The sequence below is a fragment of the Ochotona princeps genome, chromosome 17 (assembly GCF_030435755.1).
Source record: "Ochotona princeps isolate mOchPri1 chromosome 17, mOchPri1.hap1, whole genome shotgun sequence".
In the NCBI taxonomy this organism is placed as follows: domain Eukaryota; kingdom Metazoa; phylum Chordata; class Mammalia; order Lagomorpha; family Ochotonidae; genus Ochotona; species Ochotona princeps.
In genome coordinates this window covers 19,340,911-19,363,529 of record NC_080848.1, presented here as the reverse complement: position 1 = coordinate 19,363,529, position 22,619 = coordinate 19,340,911, and the positions used below count along the sequence as shown (strand labels likewise).

Sequence of the window (22,619 nt, the reverse complement as noted above, 5' to 3'; positions counted from 1 at the left end):
TGGGCGCTGCTGTCTATACTTTCCAAGGTAGGAGAAAAATTGGCTTTCCCTTTTGGAACATGCCAGCTGGAACAAACCCACGAGGGCCACCATCTCCTCGGGGCATCCCCCAAGCGCTGTCCTCCAGCCTAACACCTTGTCCCTCAGTGCATGCCTTTCACTCGCTCTTCCAGCCTACTCCGACAGAGGACTGACAGAACCACAGGCCCCGAAGCCTCCTAGACAGCCCTGCTGCACGAGCCCAGCTCGGCTCTCCTCCAGGAAGCACACGCTAGACAGAAACTTTCAACCAAGCTTCAGAAGTACAAGGACCAAGTGTTGCCTCTACGGAGAAAGAAATAAAAAAGGGAAAAGGTTTTTTCCTTTTTCCTTCCTGCAACAGACCTAGAAGTCACACAAAGGCTTACATGCATATCCCAAATCAACAGCAAACAGAAACACCAGCACATGTATTCCCTAATGCAGTACACTTCAAGGTCCACAAATGGACAGACTTGGTCTGGCCCATGGGTAGACAAAGTGTTCCTAGTTTATATCATGCTGGGAACAAATTCTCAAATCCAGGTAACACTCCCATAAGCCCCACGAAAGGAAACACCCCAAAGAGGCCACCCCGATACATCCCTAAGAAAGTCAACGAGGTTTGGATGAGACCGCGTAACTCTTGCACAGTCAGAGGTGTGCACAGCCCACACCCCTAAACTTTCTAATGTGCTGCACACACTTCAGTGCAACACGTCTCCGTGGTCACTGTCCATCTCAGCTAGAAATAAACTTTTCAACCCATGGAGGCACAGGCTGAGTCCCGGCTGCTCCGCTTCTGACCCAGCTCCCTGTTAATGCACCTGGGAAAGCAGCAGAGGACGGCCCGAGGGCTTGGGCTCCTGCCACCCACACAGGAGATCCGGATGCAATTCCAGCTTCCTGACTTCTGCCTGGCCATTCTGGTCATCTGAGGAGTAAATGAGCAGGTAGAAGATCTTTCTCTCTCTGCAACTCTGCCTTTCAAATACAAAACAAATCTTAAAATAGGAAAAAAAAAGAGGTAAAAACAAAAACCCTGCTGCATTTCTATTACAGAAATGAAGGTGAGTTAGGTCTGGAAGTATGCTGAGCCCAAGCCAATACTGGCAGGCTGGCTGGCTGGCTGAAACCACCTTAAAATGTTTTTATTAGGACACTAGTTGGGTAATACTCAGTTAAAGTAAGCTTGGAAATTAATTGCTCACACATCTACAGCAAAGCACTGTTTGCTGCTTGGCGCCAGGAACCCTGCAACTTCTCCAAAAGGCTACTGTGAACCACTGGAACAGTCCAGAAGTCCAAGGCTGGGGCCGGCACTGTGTCACAGCCTGCAGCGTCGGCAACCCACACAGGCACCAGTTTTTGAGACCTGCTCAATTTCCGATCTAGATCCCGACTGGCACATCTAGGAAAAAGCAGCAGGGGATGGCCCAAGTGCTCGGGCCCCTGCGCCCACCGGGATACCCAGAGCAGCCTGGCCTGCTGCAGCCACTGGGGAGTCAACTGGCAGATGAAGGATCTCTACTTCTCTATAACTTTAAAAGGGGGGGGGGGGCGGCATGATAGCCTAGTGGCTGAAGTCCTCACCTTGCATGCGCCGGGATTCCATACAATTGCAGATTCATGTCCTGGCTGCTCCACTTCCCATCCAGCTCCCTGTTTGTGGCCTGGGAAAGCAGTAGAAGATGGCCCAAGGCCTTGGGATCCTGCACCTGCATGGGAGACCGGAAGAAACTCCTGGCTCCCAGCTTCAGTTTGGCTCAGCTCCGGCCTAGGAGGCCATTTAGGCAGTGAACCAGTGGATAGAAGATCTTTCTGTCTCTCCTTTCTGTAAATCTGACTTTCCAATAAAAAATAAATCTTTGAAAAAAAAAAAGTTCGCTAACATTCCAACATAACTATCCTATCTCACCTGCCAATTCCCACAAAGTTCTTCTACCAAGATATTTGACAAAATCTTCTAGAAGTTTCTCTGCCTGCATTCACAGGTCTCTAGGATCCAAACACTAACAAAGCTGACCATCCGTGTGCTGCTTACAGTGACGCCAAAGTTCTCCTGGGGCTAGTTGTCCCCGCCACGCAGTCAGACGACAACTGGGTCATGAACAAACCCTACATGGGTCTCCCTAGCAGAGGCTGTGCCTTCAGCAGCCCAGCTCTGGGGTCAGTCACTTCTTCCTATTGTCACTTTAAATCACAAGAGTTCAGCCAGCTAGGAACTAGAAATTAGAAAACTTGCCAAGCACCCAATTCCAACAGGTGTTAAAACCTGTCAGAAGCTAGGGGAACAATGACATCACCGGCCCAACTGACAGGTCTACCAGCTTTACCCCTTCATAACACCCAAGAATGTCAAAGACACTGCTGTGAGGCTCACCACTGCAGACAATGGGTTTCTTTGTTAGTTATCAAAAAGGACTGCTGTGCTGTGAAATAGCTCCTCAGCTCCACCTTCTAGCCCTAAAAACTCAGCCTGTCCCCAGCCTGCATCCCTTGAAGGTGCTGGATCAGGTCCCAGTGGCTTCACTTCTAATCCAGCTCCTCGTTTCTGCTCCCGGGAAGGCAGCAGAAAAAAATAAAAAATGGCCCAAGTGCTTGGCAGGCTCAGTTGAAGCTCCTGGCTCCAGCACTGGCCGGGCGCAGGCTGTCGTGGCCAGGGCACAGGCAATCAGTTCATGGAAGATTCTCCTACTCCGGCCTTTCAAATAGATAAGCCCTGCTCTAAGGGGTCACCGGGCCAATTCCTGATCTAAAGCACATCTACTGGCCCATGCCTTCCTCCAAGAACCTCGAGGGTCTAAACAAGGTAGGATCTCTGAATCAAAAATCAAAGAATGCCAGCAGCACAGATCGCCTGGTTGCCCACCAGTCTCTTTGGAGCCACAAGAAGTGCGGGGGCGCGGCTGAGCCCCAGCAGGCACTCTTGGGGCGAAGGTGGGGCGCACGAAGAACCCACTTTTATTTCTGGGATGGTGGGTGTTCCCTCTCCCCGCCTCCATCCACATCAGCCCATTCTCAAACTTGTCCTCCTCCTGCCTGGGATGGCAGATCCACGGTCCGAGGCCAGAGGACACCACCGCGACCCCCCCAGACCCGGACACGACGGCCACGAAGCCGTGTCGAAGGAGGACCCCCCCATCCCCTCCGGGCCCGAGTCGGTGCCAGGCTCGCCCCAGGTGCCCGCGGCTCTCGCCAGTCCCCGGAAGCGGCCGCCCTCCCGCCCAGCGGGCTCCGAGGGGGCGGGGAGTCGAACGCCCCCTTCCGGGTGCCTCCGCCCGGGCTGGCCAGCCCCGCTCCTCCTCCGGGCGGGAATCCTCCCTCCCCCGCCCCTCCCGCAGCCGGGCCCCGACGCCAGGCCCGGCCCCAGGGGGGCGCCCCCGCCGCCAACTCCCCGTCCCCGCGGCCTCTGCCCGTCTTCCCGACCCTTGGGGGCCGGAAAGACCCCGCCGGCAGCGGCCAGGACCCACCGCTCATTACGACATCTTCCTCCCTGGCCTCCGCCGCCTCCGCCGCCACCGAGAGCCTGACACCGCCCGCCTAGAGCCCGCCAATCCCGGAGCCCGCCACCGCCCGAGCGACGGCAGCGCCCACCAGTAAGCGTTGGGTTCATTGGGGACCGACAGCACGACGAGCCAATCTCCGAGAGGCATCTAGAGCGACGTTGGTTTGGCCAATAGCGCTGTGGAGTGTCACTGACGGACGGTAGCGCGCACCAACCGGAAACCTAAGGCCGAATGAACGACGTGTTCCTCGGCCAACTGGCGGGAGGCAAAGTCCCGCCTACTGGCTCGTTGATGGACAGCAACAGGAAGCTGGATGGGGTGGGGCTTAGCTGAAGAATGTTCCTGTATTGGTCGTGGTTGACCTTCCACCCACCTCTAACCCAGAAAGATGAGTGATCGATCTGCCCTAAAGCCAATCACAAGTCCTTAGGGTGAGGCCCTATAAATAGCATATGCATTTCGCCTTCAGTCTCGCCCAGGTGTGGCAGGGCTTGCTTCTGCTCTTCGGCCGCCGTCGCCCACTCTGCCCCAGGCCGGGGAGTGGAAGAGCCCCCCGTCGTCCCTTCAGTGCCTCGTCGCCTGGGGACAGGCCCCTTGGAACAGCTAGGCTTTCTGGCGCCCGCCACGGAGCTGCGTGACATTCCTGAAGGGATTTTTCCAACAGTCCAAGCCCCGGATTAATCTTCACCTGGACCTCCCCACCATCCCTGCAGACGCAGGGCTGGGGAGTGTGTGAAGCGCTTTCCGGAAGCGTTTTTGGGGCCGCCGGCCCTGCTCCGTTCTGTCTGCCTTTGGAGAGTGCCTGGGGTGGGGAGCAAGACTTGGGCTGTGCCCGCCGACACCCTGGGTGTGTGGGCGCTCCCGGTGGGCACTGTGCAGGTGCGCTTCTGGGGACCTGTGCGTGCGTTACCGAGCGGGAGCCGGGGTTAGAAACCCACCACCCACCCCGCTCTCCCTGGCTCCCACCCACACCCTGGGAGAGAAGTGTGTGTCGCACGCTGTCGTACCGGCACAACAGCCCCTGCACCAAGACACATTTCCTTTGCCATTCTATACATTTCTATTCTGCTCTGCCTTTCTTTTTATCGTAATTGTCAGGGTGGACAGCATCGTCAGAAAGGGGCAATATGTTAAAATCATACCCTGAACAGAAGGCCTAATACCCAGTAACTGATGAATGTGTGTTTTAAGATTTATTTGAAAGAGAGAGCTTCCATCTGCTGGTTTCACTCCCCAAATGGCAACAACTTTCCTTGGGTAGACTCGGCTTGAAGCCAGGAGCCAGCTTATGTCGGGTCTCCCACGCAGGTGCAGGGGCCCAAGGACTTACACATTCTCAACTGCTGTGTTAGCGAGGAGTCTGATCAGAAGTGGAGCAGCCGGGAGCCCAGCTGGTGTCCATGTGGGATGCTGGGGCTGCAGGCCACTCCTAACTCCCCTGCTGTGTCACAGCTCAGGTCCTAGGAATAAATGTTGATCTTCCAGGGCCAGTGCTGTGGCTCAACTGGCTAATCCTCCACCTGTTAGCACTGGTATCCCTTATGGGCGCTGGTTCATATCCCAGCTACTCCACTTCCCATTCAGCTCCCTGCGTGTATCCTGGGAAAGCAGTGGAGGACAGTGCCCAGGAAGAAGCTCCTGGCTCCTGGTTTTGGATCTGCTCAGCTCTGGCCGTTGTGGCCACATGGGGAATGAACCAGCAGATGGAAGATCTTCCTCTCTGTCTCTCCTCCTCTCTGTATATCTGACTTTCCAATAAAAATAAATTAATCTTTTAAGTACTCTCTCCCTGTCCACCCATCTTGACCTTTGACAGACCAGATGTGAGGTGGTATCGTTCTTGCAGAGCAGATCCTCCGCCCTGCGGGCCAGTGCCTGGCTCCTGTCAGCCTGTGCACATGCGGGTTCAGCCTCTCCTCCCCCTTCTTTCACTCCGTTTCCTTCCCACAGATTTTCCCTCCAGGAAAGACTAGCCGGTCCCTGAAGCCCTGGGCTTCTCTCCACTCATTCCTGCGCCACCGCACCCTTACTGTCTCCTGGTGAACTCTGATGCATCCTCCCTTTCAGACCCTGCCCAGAAGTCGCATAACCTCGTTCCCACCTGGCTGAAGCGTTCTGCCACCCTGGGCTGTTCTTGCCGCCTGCAGAGAGCTTCTATCACACTGTTCTTCACGCTCCTGTTTTCACTACTGACTCCTGCCCGTGTGGGAGCTGCGGTCGAAGCTGAGGCCAGTTTTTTTTTTTTTTTTTTTCCTGTAGGCAGAAAAAGAAGTCTTTATTGATTATAGAATAGGAATTAAAAAAGCAAGAACTTCCTCCAGAGCCAGATAGCTCCACAGGGCCAGAAACAGGACTATTTTGGAACTCCCGAGGACTTCTTCACTGGCTCTGCCAGTGAGGCCAAGACAGTCTTCTCAGGGTGGAGAAGAACAAGGACATGAGTTCCCAAAGGTGGAAAACAGTGAGCCAAGGGGTCTTTCAGCCTCTTGGAAGACTTAGTAGTGGGCAGGGACAGTGTCCAGGGCTTCCGCAGGTTCCCGGGTGACATCCACATTCTCAGGCTTCTCCCGGTGTGTGTTCACAGCCTCTACGTTCAGGTAGACTCCACTTTGCAGCCATAAGCCACGGGTGTGAGTTTGAGCACCGTGTGCAGAGGGCATTTGAGATAGGGAAGCTCATCTGAACTTTTATCCAGGAAGTAGGCCAAGAGGCACCGCATGACAGCCTGGTGGCAGATCACCAGCACATTCTCCTGCCGCTCCAGCTCCATTATGACTGGCTCCAGACGCTGAACAAGATCCTCATAGGACTCTCCTTTGGGATAACGGTAGCGGTATTTATCCTGGTCTCGTAGTGCAAACTCTTCAGGATAGTGCTCCTGGATTTCTTCATAGGTCATCTCCTCACAGACGCCCGCATCAATTTCATTCAAGGCCTTCCACTGCTCATATGGGACACCGAGAGCTTCTGCTGTCTGGATCGTCCTCTTTATGTGGCTCGTCCACACCTTCAGGGAGCTGATGCTTTGGGACCGAATGAAGTTGGCCAAAGCATAGGCATACTGCTTGCCCCGAGCTGAGAGGCCAGAGTCTCCTCCGATGCGGCCCCTGAGGTTGAGCTCACTCTCGCCATGCCGGCACAGGTAGATGGAGCGGGGTGTGACATGGATGTTCATGAGGTAGTAGACTGTGTGACTCTGGATGTGGTCCTGCACTCGGTTCACCATGTAGCGTGTGCTGTGATGTAGCCTGTGACGCCAGCATCCCATGTGGGCACTGGTTTGTGTCCCAGCTGTTTTAGTTCCGATCCAGTTCCCTCCCTGCTAATGGCAGCTGGGATAAGGACAGCTCAAGTCCTTGGGCCCCTGTACTCACACAGGAGACTCTGAGTGGGAGACTCTGAAGAAGCTCCTGGCTCTGGCCTGACCCAGCACTGGCCATTGTGGCCATGTAGGGAGTGAACCAGCAGATAGGTTCCAGTGGATGGTATCTCTTTCTCTTTGTGCATTTCTTTCAAGGTAAATAGATAAATCTTTTTCGGAAAAAAAAAAAAAAAACAGTAAGAAGGATTGAGGCCAGTGTGGGGAGGATGGTTAGGAAAGTATGCCGAGTTAAAGAATGAAGATTTGCATATATTACATCTACACGTGGTTGGGAACATACATTCTGTTCCCAGGCCAGCTTTCCAGTTCAGATTGCCTCACTGCCTCGGCCGGCTGGGCTCCACCCAACCTCAGTGACTCAGCCCTGCTGGGGTGCAGGGGTGCTAGGGCAGGTGGGGGAGGCATCCTGCTGGGCCACTGCCAGGCCTCCTGTGGGGACAGAAGCTGCAAGAAGCCAGGCTGCTGCTGCCCTCCAGGCTGTGGCACCAGACCCTGGATGTGTAAGGGAGAGCGTGCGTACATATGGAGGCGTTAAGGAGGTGATACCCCCATACCCGGTATGGACCAGCCAGGGCCTCAAGCCTCCCCCGGACACCACCACACTCTCACCTTCCAAGATGGCCCCGTTGGTCTCAGCAGACAGCGAGACCAGACTGAACATCTGCTGTGTCCCTGGCCATGCTTGACACGAGAACTTGCAGTACGTTCCAAAACCTGCCTTGCAGTCGTGGGAAATCGGTCTCGGGGAGGGGAGGGCTCCCCGCACTCACTCCCACACGCCCCCTTCTGATCGCTCCCCCTACCTGCTGGGTCCTCCTGCAGCCAGGGCTGTGGGTGCTTCCAGCCGGATCCCTGCTGTGGCCAGGTGTGCCCCGCTTGCTTCTCTCCCATGCCGGTCCTTCTGCGCTGCCGCTGCTCTGTGTCCTGTCCCATCTCTGGTCTGCAGAGCCCCTCATTTCTGCTACTCACCCCTCCTCTCTGTGTTTGCCTCACCCACCCTTACAGCAGCTGCACAACGGGCTTGTTGAGTGACTAAGTGACCGACTCCTCAGAAAGCCACTCACAGTTGTACCGCCTTCTCTCAGGCCTTCTTGCCCACTACCCCCACTTCATTTCTCTCCCTGCCTGTGTCCTGTCCTCTTCAGCACATGGCTGCCCCTGTCTACCCCCTGGGGTGGGCATGAAGGTCTCTCCCACTGGGGTGCTGAGGGCACTGGAGAGAGAAGGCAGTAGAAACCCAGAGCCATTGCCTCTGGGGTTTCCTGGGGGAGGAACTGCAAGGCGCTGCTGGTGCTGTCGGGGCCGCCACTGCCAGGCCAGCCCTGACCACAGCCCCTTGCTTCTGGCGGCCACCCAGGCTGCCTGGCAGACAGGCTGGGAAGACTGCAGGGTGTCCCCCTAGTCTCTGCCAACACCCCTCCCCTCCCCGACGATTTTCTGCCTCCTCGTCTCTTCGCTTCCCACCCACGGGCATGTCAGGGTCACAGACTTCAGCAAGGCATCCCTGACTATTACTAAGCAGAGCCAGGGAATGAGGACGCTGTGGGGACAGCCACCGAGGAGGTGAGTCCATCCACGGTCCAGCTCAGCCCCCCTCAGCTGTGAGTGTAAAGCACGAGTGAAGGTCAGCAGACATATTTCCCTGGCACTCCCCAGTACCAGGGCACATCACTGCCCTCCACCCCCGTCCCCAGCCTCCACTGCCCAGGGAACTGGGTCCTGAGCCACAGCTTGGCTCACCTACTCCTCCGCCCCTGGTGCCCAGCCCAGCCCAAGCCAGTAGTGGCTGTCCACCAACTGCCATGGAATCTTCCAGCACGACATTCCCCCCCGTCCTTCCCCCTCACAGTGTTCTTATTTCTTCCCTGGTTCTCCCTATCCCAGTTCCCTTGGGCTAGGGTCTGTGAGCCGAGGGAAAATGAGGCTGCAGGGGTGAAGGCACAGCTCTCTTCAGCTTTCCTGGTCACCACCAGGGGGCGCCCACGGCATTCCCAGGAGCAGCTGCCCAACGTTTTCACCACACTGCCCCGGACCGCTTAAGTGGAGGTTCCTTTACGAAGCAGGTGCCTGCTGTGGGCTGGGCCTGTTCACCACTTCCTCTGTGGATGGTGAATACCTTTAGGCCTCTGCAGAGTGACTCCTTGCCATTGCAGGGACTACCATGTGGCCTAGGACTTCAGCTGCCTCTTCAAATACCTGCAGTGCACATCTGAGAGCCTGGAGCCAGTCCCACCTCCACTTCTTATTCCAACTTCCTGCTAACGCAGCCTGGGAGGCAACCAGCCGCGGCTCAAGTACTCAGGTCTCTGACACCCATGTGGGAGAACCAATTTTGAGTCCCAAGCTCATGGCTTTAGTCTGGCCCAGCCCCAGCTATTGGGCATTTGGAGAATGAACTAGTAGTTAGATCTCCCTCTCTGCCTCAAAAATAAAATTAAAGATTGGGCCCGGTGTGATGGCTCAATGGCTAAATCCTTACTTTGTACAAGTTCAGTCTAGGTCTGCCTTTCCAATGGCTGCAGGGGCCCAAATACTTGGGCCGTCCTTTGCTGTGTGTCCCAGGCCATTAGCAGGGAGCTGGACAGGAAGTTGGAGCAGCCAGGATACGAACTAGTGCTCACTACTCCAAGACGCCAGCCCCTAAATAAACTTTTTTTTTTTAAACACAGCCACATCACTAATCTCCCAGGGGGCTTACCAGAGACCCTGGATGTTGAAGGGTGGGCCATAGGAAGCCATGGCTGGCTAATGCCAACCCAGGATCTTCACCTGGGAGCATGGACGCAGCTGGCAGAGACTCAGGAAGTGGGCGATGAAGGCGATAACAATAACACTAATCAAATTAATAACAACATTGGAGCCCACAAAACGGCTGTGTGATGCCTCTAATGATCCCCTGTATTTGTGGGTCTTTCTCTGCCCAGGCGCTTCAGAGTCCCTACCCAGTAGCCCTCCTGGCCTCCCTGGCAGGGACAGTGAACCCATATCTTATGGCAGGAGAGAGAAAGCAAGATTCAGGCAAGGGGGTGGAGTGGCCATCGTGGCATGGTGCCCTGGTGAGTGGCACTCAGCTGCCTTTCCGTCGTATCTAGGCCCGCTGAGGCATGTCTGCCTGCAGACACACGCACACGTCTGTGCTCCGTAGGTCCCAACTCTGCCAGTGACCTCAGGAACCGGCAGTGGGCAAAGAGAGCACAGAGCAGCAGGGAAGTCCTCATTGTCACCAGGAGCTTCTCTGAGGCTTGGCTGGCAAATCGAGGCTCGGGGGACTTTCTCAGTTCTGTCGGACACCTCATGACTTGGCAGAGCGTGGGTCCCAACCATGCCTCTCCATCCAGCCTGCAGGACTCCTGGCCTGGGAGGTGGGGGGAGGGGGGAGGAAAGGCGAGGCATGGGAAAGAAATCCCCAAAGGAAGGAAACTTCTCAGGGTGGGAAAGGAATCCCCCAACAGTGTGTTTGACCTTGGTTGCAAGAGCATCCCTCACAGTACCAGAAACCTGGGTGGCACCTCCCTAGCCCCTGCGGTGCCACCACACTGGAGACAGTGGTGAGGGACTTCCTAGCAGGAGATGTGCCTGTGTCAGGGTGGTGTTCCTCTGATTCCCCTCCCTGACAACACCAGAACAGGGTAAGAGAGAAGGGGGTGCTTCCGGGGCATGATCCTAGACTTCCTCTTCAATTTTTCATTAGGAAAGTGCTCCAAGGCAGATGGGGGAGGTGGAAGTCTGCGAGGAGGAGTCACAGCTGAGAACTTCTGCTTGTACAAAGTAAGGCTCTGGAGGGAGCAGGTGTCTGAGGGGGCAGAGAGCTGAGGAGGGGGTTGGGAAGTTGGGCAGCAACAGTGCCCACCAAGGCAGTGTAGACTGGTGCGTGTGCACCTCTGGGTCTCTGGTTCTAGCTTGGCCCACCGGCTCCACACCCGGCTCTGGTTTCCATCTGCCCCCTGACCTCTGACCCCTACAGCCAGCCTGCCCTGGGATGGTCCCACCCCCAGCTCCTGGTTTCACCTCTGAAACTCTGCGGCTCCACATTGCTGAGATTTTACTAGGGCGCCCAGCTGGGTTCCACCTTTGATCTGGCTTCAAAAACTAAAAAAAAAAGCAGGACCGGGAGAGTAATTCTCCTCCACCACCATCACCAACCTGCTGGGGAAGGAAGGCAGGCTGGGGGCAGGTCCTGACCAGCCCTACCCACTCCGAGCCCGGAGTCAGAAGCCAGAGGCAGGGGCAAGGCCCTGGGTCCTCTTTGCCTTCCAGGCCACAGACCTGCCCCATCTTTCCTTGCCGGTCAGCAAGCCAAGGGCCCTTACAGCTGCTGGCTAGACCCCTCCTCACCCATACCACCCCAGAGGCAGCTTTGTCCTCTGTCCCCTCCCCACAGTTCCCAGTCTGCCCCTTGGGGAGTACCGATGGGCCACTCTGGATAGAGCCTGCCAGTGGCAAGTTGGTGCCCACCTGGCTGAGCAGCGGACACATTACTCAGTTGGCTGTCTCTGTGGGAGACGGGACTGGAGGGGGCTTTTGTGGAGTCCGTGCCCCAGCCCTTTCCACAGGAGCTGTGGGAGCTGTGAGTCCCGGCCCAGAATTGCCATCTTCCAGGCGGGTAGCAACAGCCTCACCCCCTTCCAGTTCAAAGGCTCTGGCTGCTCACCTGTTCTGCATACTGTACCTGGCCCTTTTAAGTGGTTAGCCATGCACCCCGCCCCCCTCCTGGCTGAGGTTGAGGCTCCTCCAAGTGGGCAGGGAACCAGCGTGATGGGGTGTGGAGTCCAGAGTCTAACCCTAATCTTTAGTCATCTGGGTTGCCCCCATGGTACAGGGCAGCTACCCTAAAGCCACCTTCGCAGGGGCAAGGAAGGAGCCAGAGGTCCAGCTCTCAGGCAGATACACAGCCCAGCCCCATGAGGGTGGGCGGCAGCTGCAGGGAGGAGTGGGACGGGGGCTCACAGCTCCCAGTCACGAGACCCCCAGCACAGACTTGGGGCTTCCTGGCTGCAACGAGAGGTGATCACCAAGCCCCAGGGACTCTACTTCTTGTCCTCATCCAGTCATCCATGTCCCCACTCCCCATACACACTCTGAAACTATCCCCAGAGGATTAGGGCTGTCCCAGAATTGGCCCTCCGCCCCAGCCCGCCCCCTGCCCCACTTCCAGGCCAGTGGGCTCATCCAGGGCCGTGTCCCTGCTGCCTTCACCTTTGGCAGAGAAATGGGGGCACAGAGACTTGAGTCTGCTTTGGGGGTGAGAGAGGACTGGAAGGTGACCCCTGGCTCCCCTTCCTCCCTCAGATGCCTCCCCTTGACCTGAGGGGCAAAGAGGAGAGAGTTGGGGGAGGTGGAGGAAGTCAGGAGTAACTGAGCCTCCCAGTGGGGCGGGGTCCCACTGTGATAACCATCTTCCTGGCAGCTCCAACCTGTTCTATTGGTGAGTAATTTTTTTTTTTTCCTAGAGGAGAAAGGTAAAGGCCTTGGCGGGGAGTTATTCTGGCTCCGGAGTGTCCTGGCAGCTCCGGGCCTCCAGGCCTTGTGCAAGAGCTGTAAATCTTTCACCCCCACAGCCTGGGGCTGCGCTGCCACTTTCATGTTAGGATGTCAGAGAGGTTTTCTCCCTTGCTCCTCTGTTGGCTCCATAGCTCCTGCCTGGGGCCTCTCGCAGTCCCATAAATCTCCCTGCCCCCCTCCCAGGGACCAAGGAGTTCCCTCCTACTCCCCCTTACACACATACCCCCAAACTCACAGACATACACACACTTATAAGCAAGTCCCTGGCCAAGCAGTGGCAGGGAAGGGGATAAGGACTCCTTCGAGATAGTCAGGGGTGGGTGAGGGACTTCCTGGGATCTCCTGCTGCCTTCCTATTCAGCTGGCGTCTGCCACAGCCTTGCTGGTGGGGACCCCATAACTGAATGGTGTGTTTCCACCCTCCAGTGCCCAAGGGGGTCTCTGGAGGGGAGGTCCTTGGCCTCCGCTGTCTGCCTGCTTCCACCTGAGCCTCCGGAGACAGGTGGCTGTGTGTTTGCCAAACCCCCAGGTGCAGTTGGAGGTGGCAGCCAGCCCAGTGAGCACAGCGGTTTCCTGGATCCCAGCAGGGAAGCCACGGGATGGGAAGAGGGGGGCCAGGCATGGCTGAGACCACAGGGTCCCTGGTAACCCATCCATCCGGTCCAGTGAGTTGAATGATGAAACACGGTTCTAACTTCCCAGCCTGATGGTCATCAGGAAGGGGGTCAGGCAGCAAGTGCTGGAGTGGACCTCAGGCCTGGGGCTCAGGCCTGGCGATGTCCTGCTGAAGGAAGCAGGATAGGACCCACTGGGGAGGGCAGAAATGGTGACTGTCACAGAGCAAGTCTCCTGCCAGGGATGTGTGGCGGGGGTGGGGGGGCAACGTATGTGCTTCGAGACACTCCCTGTGCTCAGCAGATGTGACCTAGGTGTGGGTCCAGGAAGGCGAGGGGCTGCACCGTGCAGGGGCTTGTGTGGGGGTGCAGGCTCTCAGGCAGGGAGCTTGCGCACCAAGCCTACACCCACTTTCCTGGCTCTTGGGGTCCTTGCTGCTAGAAGAGAGGAGAGGGTACTGGAAAAACCAGGGCCTGTGAGGCAGGGGTCGTCTCAGTCGGCGTCCCCCACCCAGGCATGTGCAGGTGCAGCAGCCCCACATCCCACCTACAAATCAGGGCCGTACCAGTGGCACCGAGCAGGTGCCACACAGTCATGCTCCAGGTGTTCTACAGGCATCGACCCCATTCCAACCTATTTGCCCCGTAGGGTAGCTGCCATAACTACCCCCACTTTACAAATGAGTAGACCAAGGCACGGCAAGCTCAAGTAGCTTGCTAGACATCACACAGCTGACAAATGGCACAGTCAGAATCCCAGACAGCCCGGCTCCAGAGTCTTTATCTTCTCTTATTGTTGTTTACAAATTTATTTGTTTTTATTTGAAAGGCAGAATCACACAGAAAGTGGGGCAGAAATCTTCCATCTGCTGGTTTACTCCCATACTCCCCAAATGGAGTAAACCAGCAGAGCTGATCTGATCTGAAATCAGGAGCCTGGAGCTTCTGCTGGGCCTCCTACAGTGGTGCAGGAGCCCTCGGACTTGAACCATCTTCCGCTGCTTCTCGAAGCCAAAAGCAGCAAACTGGATCAGAAGTGGAACAGCCAGGATATGAACCAATGCTCACATGGGCTGTTGGCACCACAGATGAAAGATTAGCCTGCCATACCACTGCATAAGAACCCCTGTTTTAATTTTCATTTTATTTGAAAGGCAGAGACAGAGAAGTTTCCCAACTAACTGCTAGTCCATTCCTTAAGCCCTCCATAGCCAAGGCTGGATCAAGGTGAAAGAAAATCAGGAGTTTCCAACTGCATGTGGATCTTCCCTTGTGAGCCATAGGGACCCAAGCACCTGAGCCATCACTTCCTGCCTCCCAGGCACATCAGCGGGAAGCTGGAAGGGAAGTGCAGGGCAGCAGGCACCCCCCAACAGGATGCCGGCATCTCAATCAGCAGCTGAACCTGCCTGCCATAATACCTGCATCATTTTTTTAAGATTTATTTATTTTTATTGGAAAGTCAGATATAGAGGAAGAGAGACAGAGAGGAAGAGCTTCCGTCCGATGATTCACTCCCCAAGTGACTGCAAAAACCAGTGCTGTGCACGAAGCCAGGAGCCAGGAACTTCTTCCAGGTCTCCCACACGGGTGCAGGGTCCCAAGACTTTGGGTCATCCTCGACTGTTTTCCCAGGTCACAGGAAGGGAGCTGGATGGGAAGTGTAGTTGCCAGGATTAGAACCGGTGCCCATATAGGATCCTAGGCGCATTCAGGGCGAGGACTTTAGCCGCTAGGCCGCGGCACGGGGCCCAGCACCTGCATCTTAACCAAGCTCCAAATGCCACCCGAGTGTCCTCTGCTGCTGCAGCAGGACAACGTTGCGCCATGGAGGCTAGGGGGTAAGGACCTCTCCCACTCCTACAGGGGCCAGTGGGTAGAAGTCTGCCACTTGGCCTTTAGCCTCACCATTAACCCCCACCCGGGAGCCCTTCACATCCCAGGAGATGCCCACCTGCGGAGCAGGCTCAAGACAGACTGCTGACTCCCACCAAACCCTGCGCTTCCGCTAGACCGGCAACCACGGGGAAACTGGGCAATAGCAAAAGTGAAACTGACTCAGCCGGTTTCCCGCCCCCGCGGAGGGAAACGGGGGAACAGCCTCCTCCTTGGCTGGACAACAACCAATTAGGCACTTTTTATTGCCCACGCTGTCATAATCCTGGGAGTTTGGCTGGGACGAAGAGGCGGAAATGGGAGAGGTTGGGAATCCCAAGATACCTCCTGTGGCTCCCAGCCGTCTTCCTGCTTCCGGGTCAGCAGGGTATGGGGGGGATCAGGTTCCTGTGTCTATCCCTCCAAAAAGAACGCAAGGACAGCAGTGGTGGGGGATGCGGGGTCGTGGAGGCATTTAGTGCCACATTAGATGTTGGCATCAGGGATCCAGGAATTACTGATTTTCCAAGTGCAACGTGACACCTTGCTCAGACAAGAAATTCCCAGAGTATGATGGTCTTGTTGCCCCCACCAGGCTGGAACCGCACCTAGAAAGGTGTCTTCCCAGGAGAGAGGGAGGTTAAGCTTTGCCTATCCCTTGCCTTTATCCTAAATCCTCTAGGGTAGAGCATTGTCCATAAGTGACTCCTGGCTGGTCACAGAAAAATTACTGTGACTGTGCTCCCCCACAAGCCACAGCTTGTCCCACATTCACTCGTCTGTAAAAGGAAGTGATAATAGGACCCACCTTGGGTTGTGAGGATTGAAAAGAAAACATGCAGGGCCCAGCGCAATGGCTCAGTAGCTAAATGCTCTCCTTTGCACACACTGGGATCCCCAATGGACGCTGGTTCGTGTCCCAGCTGCTCCACTTCCCTTCCAACTCCCTGCCTGTGGTCTGGAAAAGCGGTAGACAGCCCAAAACCTTGGGACCCTAGACCCATGTGAGAAACCCAGAAGAAGCTCCTGGCTGCTGGCTTTGGATCGGCTCAGCTCCAGCTGTTGAGGCCACGTGGGAAGTGAACCAGTGGATGGAAGATCTTTCTATGTCTCCTCTCTGTAAATCTGCCTTTCCAATATAAATAAATTAAATTAAATAAATAAAAAAGAAAATACGTGCAGGTGTGTTCCTTAGGAAGGTCTCACTCCACATGGGAAAGCTCTGGTGAGCTTTTGAGAGAAAAGAAGTCCTCCCAGCCCCCACATCTCCCCTCCCGTTAGCAGCTGCTTTGCCTATCAGAAACCTGGACGGAGGCTGGCATGTGGCATAGGGGTTAAACTACTACCAGGGGCATCCAATTCTGCACCTTGGAAAGCCTTGGAGCCCCAGCTCTGCTTCCTGCTGATTTGTGCCCACAGGGCCAGCGCAAGTGGCTGGGAGACCCTGATGGAGTCTGACTCCTGGCTTCAGCCTGGTCCATCCGGCTATTGTGAGCATTTGGGGAGTGAGCCAGTAGATGAGAGAGTTCCCTTTCTTTCTTTCAGTAAAGACATTTTTAAGACCTTAGACCATTAGATCATAAAATTAGACCAATAGACATGAAAACCACTTTTTTTGTGTGTGTAAGAAACTGAGGTTAGGGGATCTAGCAGGCCATAGCCAGAGGGGTAGCCTTCCAGCCTGGTGGGAATGAGCTGTGACCCATGTGGACAGGTGAAGTCCACTCTCTGTAGAAGATGGCAGGGGGAGCTGCGACAGGTGAGGGTAGTCTGAGCCATACAGCAGAGGGGCTGGATGGGGAGAAAGGGGCCCAGCACGGTGGCTTAATTGGCTAATCCCCCACCTTCACCCCATATAGGTGTTGTTTTGTGTCCTGGCTGCTCCACTTCCCATCCAACTCTGTGCTTGTGGCCCGGGAAAACAGAAGAAGAAGGCCCAAAGCCTTGGAATCCTGCACCCACATGGGAGACCTGAAAGAAGCTTCTGGCTCCTGACTGTGAATTGGCTCAGCTCTAGTTGCTGCACTCATTTGGGAAGTGAACCAGTGGACAGAAGATCTTTGTCTCCTTTTCTCTGTAAATCTGACTTTCCAATAAAATTTTTTTAATCTTTTTTTTTATTTTAAAGATTTATTTTATTTTTATTGGAAAGTCAGATATACAGAGGGGAGGACAGAGAGGAAGATCTTTTCCTTTGTTGATTCACTCCTCAAGCGCCCACAGCCGCAGGGCGTAGGAGGGATGGTCTCTAACCTGATGGAGTGGCTCACCCAGCAGGTGGTGTGGTTGGGGGTTGCAGCCTCTCCCAGAATCACCTGAAGGGGCAGGAGTGGACAGGTGGAAGTGAAAATACAGCCACACTGAACACACAGCCACTGCCTGCCCCAAGTAGAAACACGTGCGTGGCATCCAAGTGGTCCCCAAGCCACTCTGACAAGTATCGAAACTGCCCTCTCTGGACAGCGCGATGCTGGAAGCTGGTGGCTGTGCCTGGGAAGAGGCCTGCTTCCCATCCTGGCTGTGTCCTGAGCACAGACCCCAGGTGGGGCCATGGGGGTTGACACTTGGTGGGCAGGGTGCCCAGGCAGGAGTGGAAGGGAGCGGGGCAGGAAGGACTCTGGAGCTGTTGGGGACACCACTTTTTTTCTGTTTTGTCTTTTCAACTGCAACTTAGAAATCACCTCTAGTTAGGAATATATGCAATTATAATTTATCAATTAAGATAAATCGGGGACCTGGGATGGGAGGGAGGCTGTGTGGGGCTTTTCCCTTTATTTATGCCCTGACCCCAGACACAGGGGAAAAAATGATGATATTAGTGTGAAAACAATGGTATCACCCACTTTCCTGTAGCCTTTGACCCTTTGTACCCTAAGTAACTAAGTAAGATTATCAAAAATAAATAAAAAATAAAGTAAAATGAAAAGAAAGAAAGAAAATAGAATAAAAGATGGGCCCACCATGGTGGCCTAGTGGTTAAATCCTCACCTTGCATGTGCCAGGATTCAGTATGGGTGCTGGTTCATGTCCTGGTTGCTCCACTTTCCATCCAACTTCCTGCTTGTGGCCTGGGACAGCAGTGGAGGACGGCCCAATGCCTTGGGACCCTGCACCCGCGTGGGAGACCTGGAAGAGGCTCCTGGCTTTGGATCAGCCCAGCTCCAGATCAGTAAATCAGCTCAGCTGGTTTACTCTCCAAGTGGTGAGGCCACTTGAAGAGTAAACCAGCAGATGGAAGATCTTTCTATCTCCTTTCTGTCAATCTGACTTTCCAATAAAAATAAACAAATCTTAATTTTAAAAAGACAGAAAACTAACTCCATCAAAAAGTCTTCCCCTGCTGCTCCCATGACGTTCTGGCTTCTGCTGTCTTCTGATTCCTTGTATTGAAGAAGAAGAAAAAAAAAGAATGTGCCTCTTCTGAGGTCCTTCCTTCCTCACCCCCAACCCCAGCCGCCAGTGGCTCCCTGCCGGCCAACAGCCAGTGGGCAGGTACCTCTGCTCAGGGCTGGGAGAAGATCCAGAGGACACAGTTTCAGGGCTGCTAGTCAGATAGTGGAGGCGTGGTTCCTAACCACAGAGCCTTCTCAGTCTGAGAGGGAAGTCAGAACAGCATCCCTGATTCAGCAGCAGACACCAGAAACAAGGGCAGAGAGCAAATGAATGGAATTTTTGAAGTGACGCTACAACAGGCAACAGATAGGGGGCAGAGGGCTGCGTGGCATTACTGAGGAGCAGCTTCCTGGAGAATATGAACTGGGTTTGTGGGGATCTCAAAGCCAGCGAGTGCCATTTAGTTCCCGACTCTAGCGCCAGAAAGACGTCATAGCGAATCTGAGCCAGGATTCCAAGCCGGGGGCGGAGGTGGTGGGGGGCATATAGGATAAGGTGCCAGCCACAGGGGAGGCAGTGAGGGGGTGGGGAGCCTGTCATTTTGGTGAAGTTCCTCCCTGGCCCGTGGATGACCCAAAGTCACTTCAATGAAAGAGAGAGGCGAGTCGAACAGGTCCCGTCTGGGTCAGGCCACAGTGAGTCAGGGAGCCGGGGCGGTCTGATCCCACGAGCCAAATCCCTGAATCTTTAGGGAATCTCTTAAAGGCTTCCCGAGTGCCCTCCTCAAAGCCACTGACAGGTACAGATCTGCCCCCTCCCTTGCCTCTCCTCTCCCTGACCTTTTGGTGCTCTCTGACCTCCGACCTGCAGGCCTGAGGGATCTAAACTCCCTAAGGCTGAGTTAGTTCCCTCTGAGCAGAGATCTGGGGTAGACCCAGGCAAAAGGGGCACGTTAGAGGGAAGTGGTGCATGAAGTAGCACCGTCAGCTCTGCTCGAGGGCACCACAGGGTCTGGGCAGACCCCAGCTGGGCTTCCCAAGTTAGGGCACCTGCACTGTCCCCCTTGTAGGCCAGAGGACCACCAGAGATGTCCCCAGACACCTTGCATACCCAGGATGCTATCCCCAGCAGAGCCTGTGGTTCTGGGGCTCACTTAAGACACAGTAGGCTGACCTGATATGGGGTATTGAGTGGGTTGCCCCGGTTTTGATGGGCGACAGGGAAGAAGAGGCAGTTGCTTGAACCCCTGGTCTCTCCCCACAGCCCAGCAGGAGCTGGCACAAAAGGGGGCTCAACTGGCTGGGGGGAGGCCGGAGCCTGGCTGAGCCCCAGTCCCAGGAGGGAGAAATGAGGGTGGTGAGGGGGTGGGTGTCTCTTCCGCCCGGTAGATTAGTGACTCTGAGACAGGAGAGGGCCTGTCACCCGGCCCATAAATAAAGCAGCCGAGTCTCTGCCTCCAACTGTGTTTATCTGTCTGGCCTGGAGTTTCCGGGAGAGGAGATGTCTCCACAACCCTTCCCCCCCCACCAAGCAAAAGCCAGGCGGGTGCTGGAGGGGAGGAGGGGCAGCCTCTCCCTCGCCAGGCCTCTCCACCTCCAGCTCTGCTTTCTCAGACCCCTTCCTCTCTCAGCCTCTGTCTCCAGCCTGACTCCAGCAGGTCTCCTGAGAGCCAGGGCAGGAGGGTGGGATATACTGTAGCCTCAGGGGGGTTCTGCCAACTTCTTCCACCAGGGCTCACTTCTGGACTCAGGAGAAGGAGCCCTGGGACCCCAGAGACAACAGTTGTGGAGGCCGAGGGTATATGCAAGAGATTGCAGGGAGGAAAGGTTGTGATGGTGGAGGAAGCCAGGCAGCCCCGTGGTGGTGCTGGAGCACCAGGAGCTGAAGACCCTGCGTGTCACCTGCTCCCCCAGCTGACTCTTGTTCCCTGCGCCCTCCCTGCCCTGCTGCCTCCCAAACGCTCTTGGATTTGGGGATTCTGAGAGAAGCAGGGCACCTGCTAGCGTGAAAAGGGAGAGGCAGTGCTGGTCTACATGCAGCTTCCTGGGACCCCAAGCACTGACCTGATTCATCCAGAAGGGCTTGGGAACTCAGGTTTTGTTGTGTTTTTCAAGACTTACTTATTTGAAAGACAGAGTTAAAAAGTGATAGAGGGAGAGAGACCTTCCATCCTCTGATTCATTCCTTAAGTGGCCACAGCAGCCACAGCTGACCCAGGTGGAGGAAGCCAGAAAGGAGCCTGGACCTTCGTCTGGGTCTCACATGGATGCAGGGGTGCAAGGACTCAGAGCACCTTCCACTGCTTTCCCAGGTGCGTCAGTAGGCAAACCGATGGAGCAGCCAGGATGTGAACTGGTGCTCATCTGGGATGCTGTTGTCACAAGTGGAGGCTTAACTTGCGGTTACCACGTGGCTGGGCCCGGGGATCTTAGGTTTTCACGAGCAATCTGTATGGTGTAACTCAAGCTGGGACGCACCCACTCTCATGCTCTACCCCCCTCCAGTGTCCAGCCTTGTGCCATGGACATGGTAAGAATTCAGTAAGCAGCCATTAATTGACTGCATTTCCAGGCTGGCTAATCCTCCTGTCACTCAGGCCTCCTCCTCTGCCCTTTGCAACAGCCTCAGAACTGCCAGGAGATCCCGAGTCTCTGCTTTCTGTTAAGGTGATCTTGTCAGAATGTCAACCAGAATCCCAGTGTCACATGTCTTTAAGCTGAACATGGCATTCACAGAAATGTTCTTTAAAAAGAATTATTTAGGGGGCCCGGCAGCGTGGCCTAGTGGCTAAAGTCCTCGCCTTGAAAGCCCCGGGATCCCATATGGGCGCCGGTTCTAATCCCGGCAGCTCCACTTCCCATCCAGCTCCCTGCTTGTGGCCTGGGAAAGCTATCAAGGACAGCCCAATGCTTTGGGACCCTGTACCCGCATGGGAGACCAGGAAGAGGTTCCTGGTTCCCGGCTTCGGATTGGCGCGTACTGGCCGTTGCGGCTCACTTGGGGAGTGAAACATCGGATGGAAGATCTTCCTCTCTGTCTCTTCTCCTCTCTGTATATCCGGCTTTCTAATATTAATAAAATATTTTAAAAAATAAAATAAAATAAAAAGAATTATTTAGGGGACCCGGTGGCGTGGCCTAGCGGCTAAAGTCCTCACCCTGAACATGCCGGGATCCCATATGGGCACCGGTTCTAATCCCGGCAGCTCCACTTCCCATCCAGCTCCCTGATTGTGGCCTGGGAAAGCAGTAGAGGACAGCCCAAGGCCTTGGGACCCTGCACCCATGTGGAAGACCTGGAGGAAGTTCCTGGCTCCTAGCTTTGGATCGGCACAGCACCAGCCATTGCAGCCACTTGGGGAGTGAATCATCGGACAGAAGATCTTCCTGTCTGTCTCTCCTCCTCTCTGTGTATCTGACTTTTCAATAAAAAATAAATAAATCTTTAAAAAAAGATTCCTTTAAAAAATAAATAAAATAATTATTTAGGGTCTGATGCTATAGCTCAATTGGCTAATCCTCCCCTTGCAAGCACTGGGATCCTCTGTGGGCACCAGTTCATGTCCCAGCTTTTCCACTTCCCATCCGGCTCCATGCTTAAGGCTTGGGAAGGCAGCAGAGGATGGCCCAAAGCATTGGGACTCTGTGAACCCATACAGGAGACCCAAAAAAAGTTCCTGGCATTGGATCGGCTTAGAACTGGCCATTGCAGGTATTTGGGGAGTGAATCAGCAGATGGAAGATCTTTCTCTCTGTCTCTCCTTCTCTGTAAATTTGCTTTTCCAATAAAATAAATACATCTTTTAAAATTATTTAATTATTAAATGGTTTGGCTAACTTATTTGAAAAGTAGAACATTAGAAGTGGAGAGACACACAGGGGCTGGTTTCCTCCCCAAATGCCTGCAACAGCCAGGGCTGAATCAAACCAAAACTAGGGGCCAGAAGCTTCATCTGAGTCTCCCACAAGGGCCATCTTACTGCCTTTCCAGGTGCGTTAGCAGGGAACTGGATCTGAAGCATGGCAGCCAGACCCAAACTCAACATCAACGGGATGTTGGCATCCCAAGCAGTAATGTGGCATTCTGTACTACAATGCTAGTCATTTATTTATTTGGAAGGCAATATGTCAGAAAGAGAGACTTCGAGGCAGCTTGCAGATGAGTGGGGAGCTCTCTCAGGGACAGGCGAGGCCCCTCAGGTCGTTTTCAGATCCCACAAGGTGGGCTGCAGGGCTCCTGTTTTGAGGGCAAGAAGAGAGCTCAGCCAGTCCAGGGACCCCTGTCAGGAAGGCGTGAGCAAGCCCCCTTCCATTCTCTGAGCCCCAGCTTCCTCAAACCACATCCAGGATGCAACAGTCTTTCAGGTGTGAAATCCCTTCTGGTACC

General features: G+C 54.9%; 2 protein-coding genes across 8 annotated transcripts in view; both read right to left on the bottom strand.

Moving 5' to 3' along the window:
* The window catches only part of SP2 (Sp2 transcription factor), a 32,124-nt gene extending 24,140 nt beyond the window's left edge, over positions 1–7,984 (bottom strand). The window contains exons 1-3 of one of the 7 annotated variants that reach the window (XM_058675505.1): positions 7,713–7,984; positions 3,492–3,748; positions 1,612–1,691 (exon numbers count right to left, since the gene is read on the bottom strand). In XM_058675505.1, coding sequence (XP_058531488.1) covers positions 1,612–1,633 — 22 coding nt within the window. In that variant the 5' untranslated portion in view covers positions 1,634–1,691; positions 3,492–3,748; positions 7,713–7,984. Of the gene's footprint in view, positions 1–845; positions 953–1,611; positions 1,787–3,491; positions 4,204–7,712 lie in introns of those variants that run through there. The other 6 variants (XM_058675507.1, XM_058675504.1, XM_058675508.1 and 3 more) reach the window with 6 other exon arrangements.
* On the bottom strand, positions 6,009–6,753 carry LOC131482325 (6-phosphofructo-2-kinase/fructose-2,6-bisphosphatase 1-like). Its single transcript, XM_058675509.1, has one exon. The coding sequence runs from the start codon at positions 6,751–6,753 to the stop codon at positions 6,121–6,123; it is 633 nt and encodes a 210-aa protein (XP_058531492.1). The 3' UTR covers positions 6,009–6,120.
* Positions 7,985–22,619: the final 14,635 nt, after the last annotated feature.

What these genes read in the sequence shown, in the direction of transcription:
- LOC131482325 (XM_058675509.1), bottom strand. Translation starts at nt 6,753, where the DNA reads ATGGTGAACCGAGTGCAGGACCACATCCAGAGTCACACAGTCTACTAC.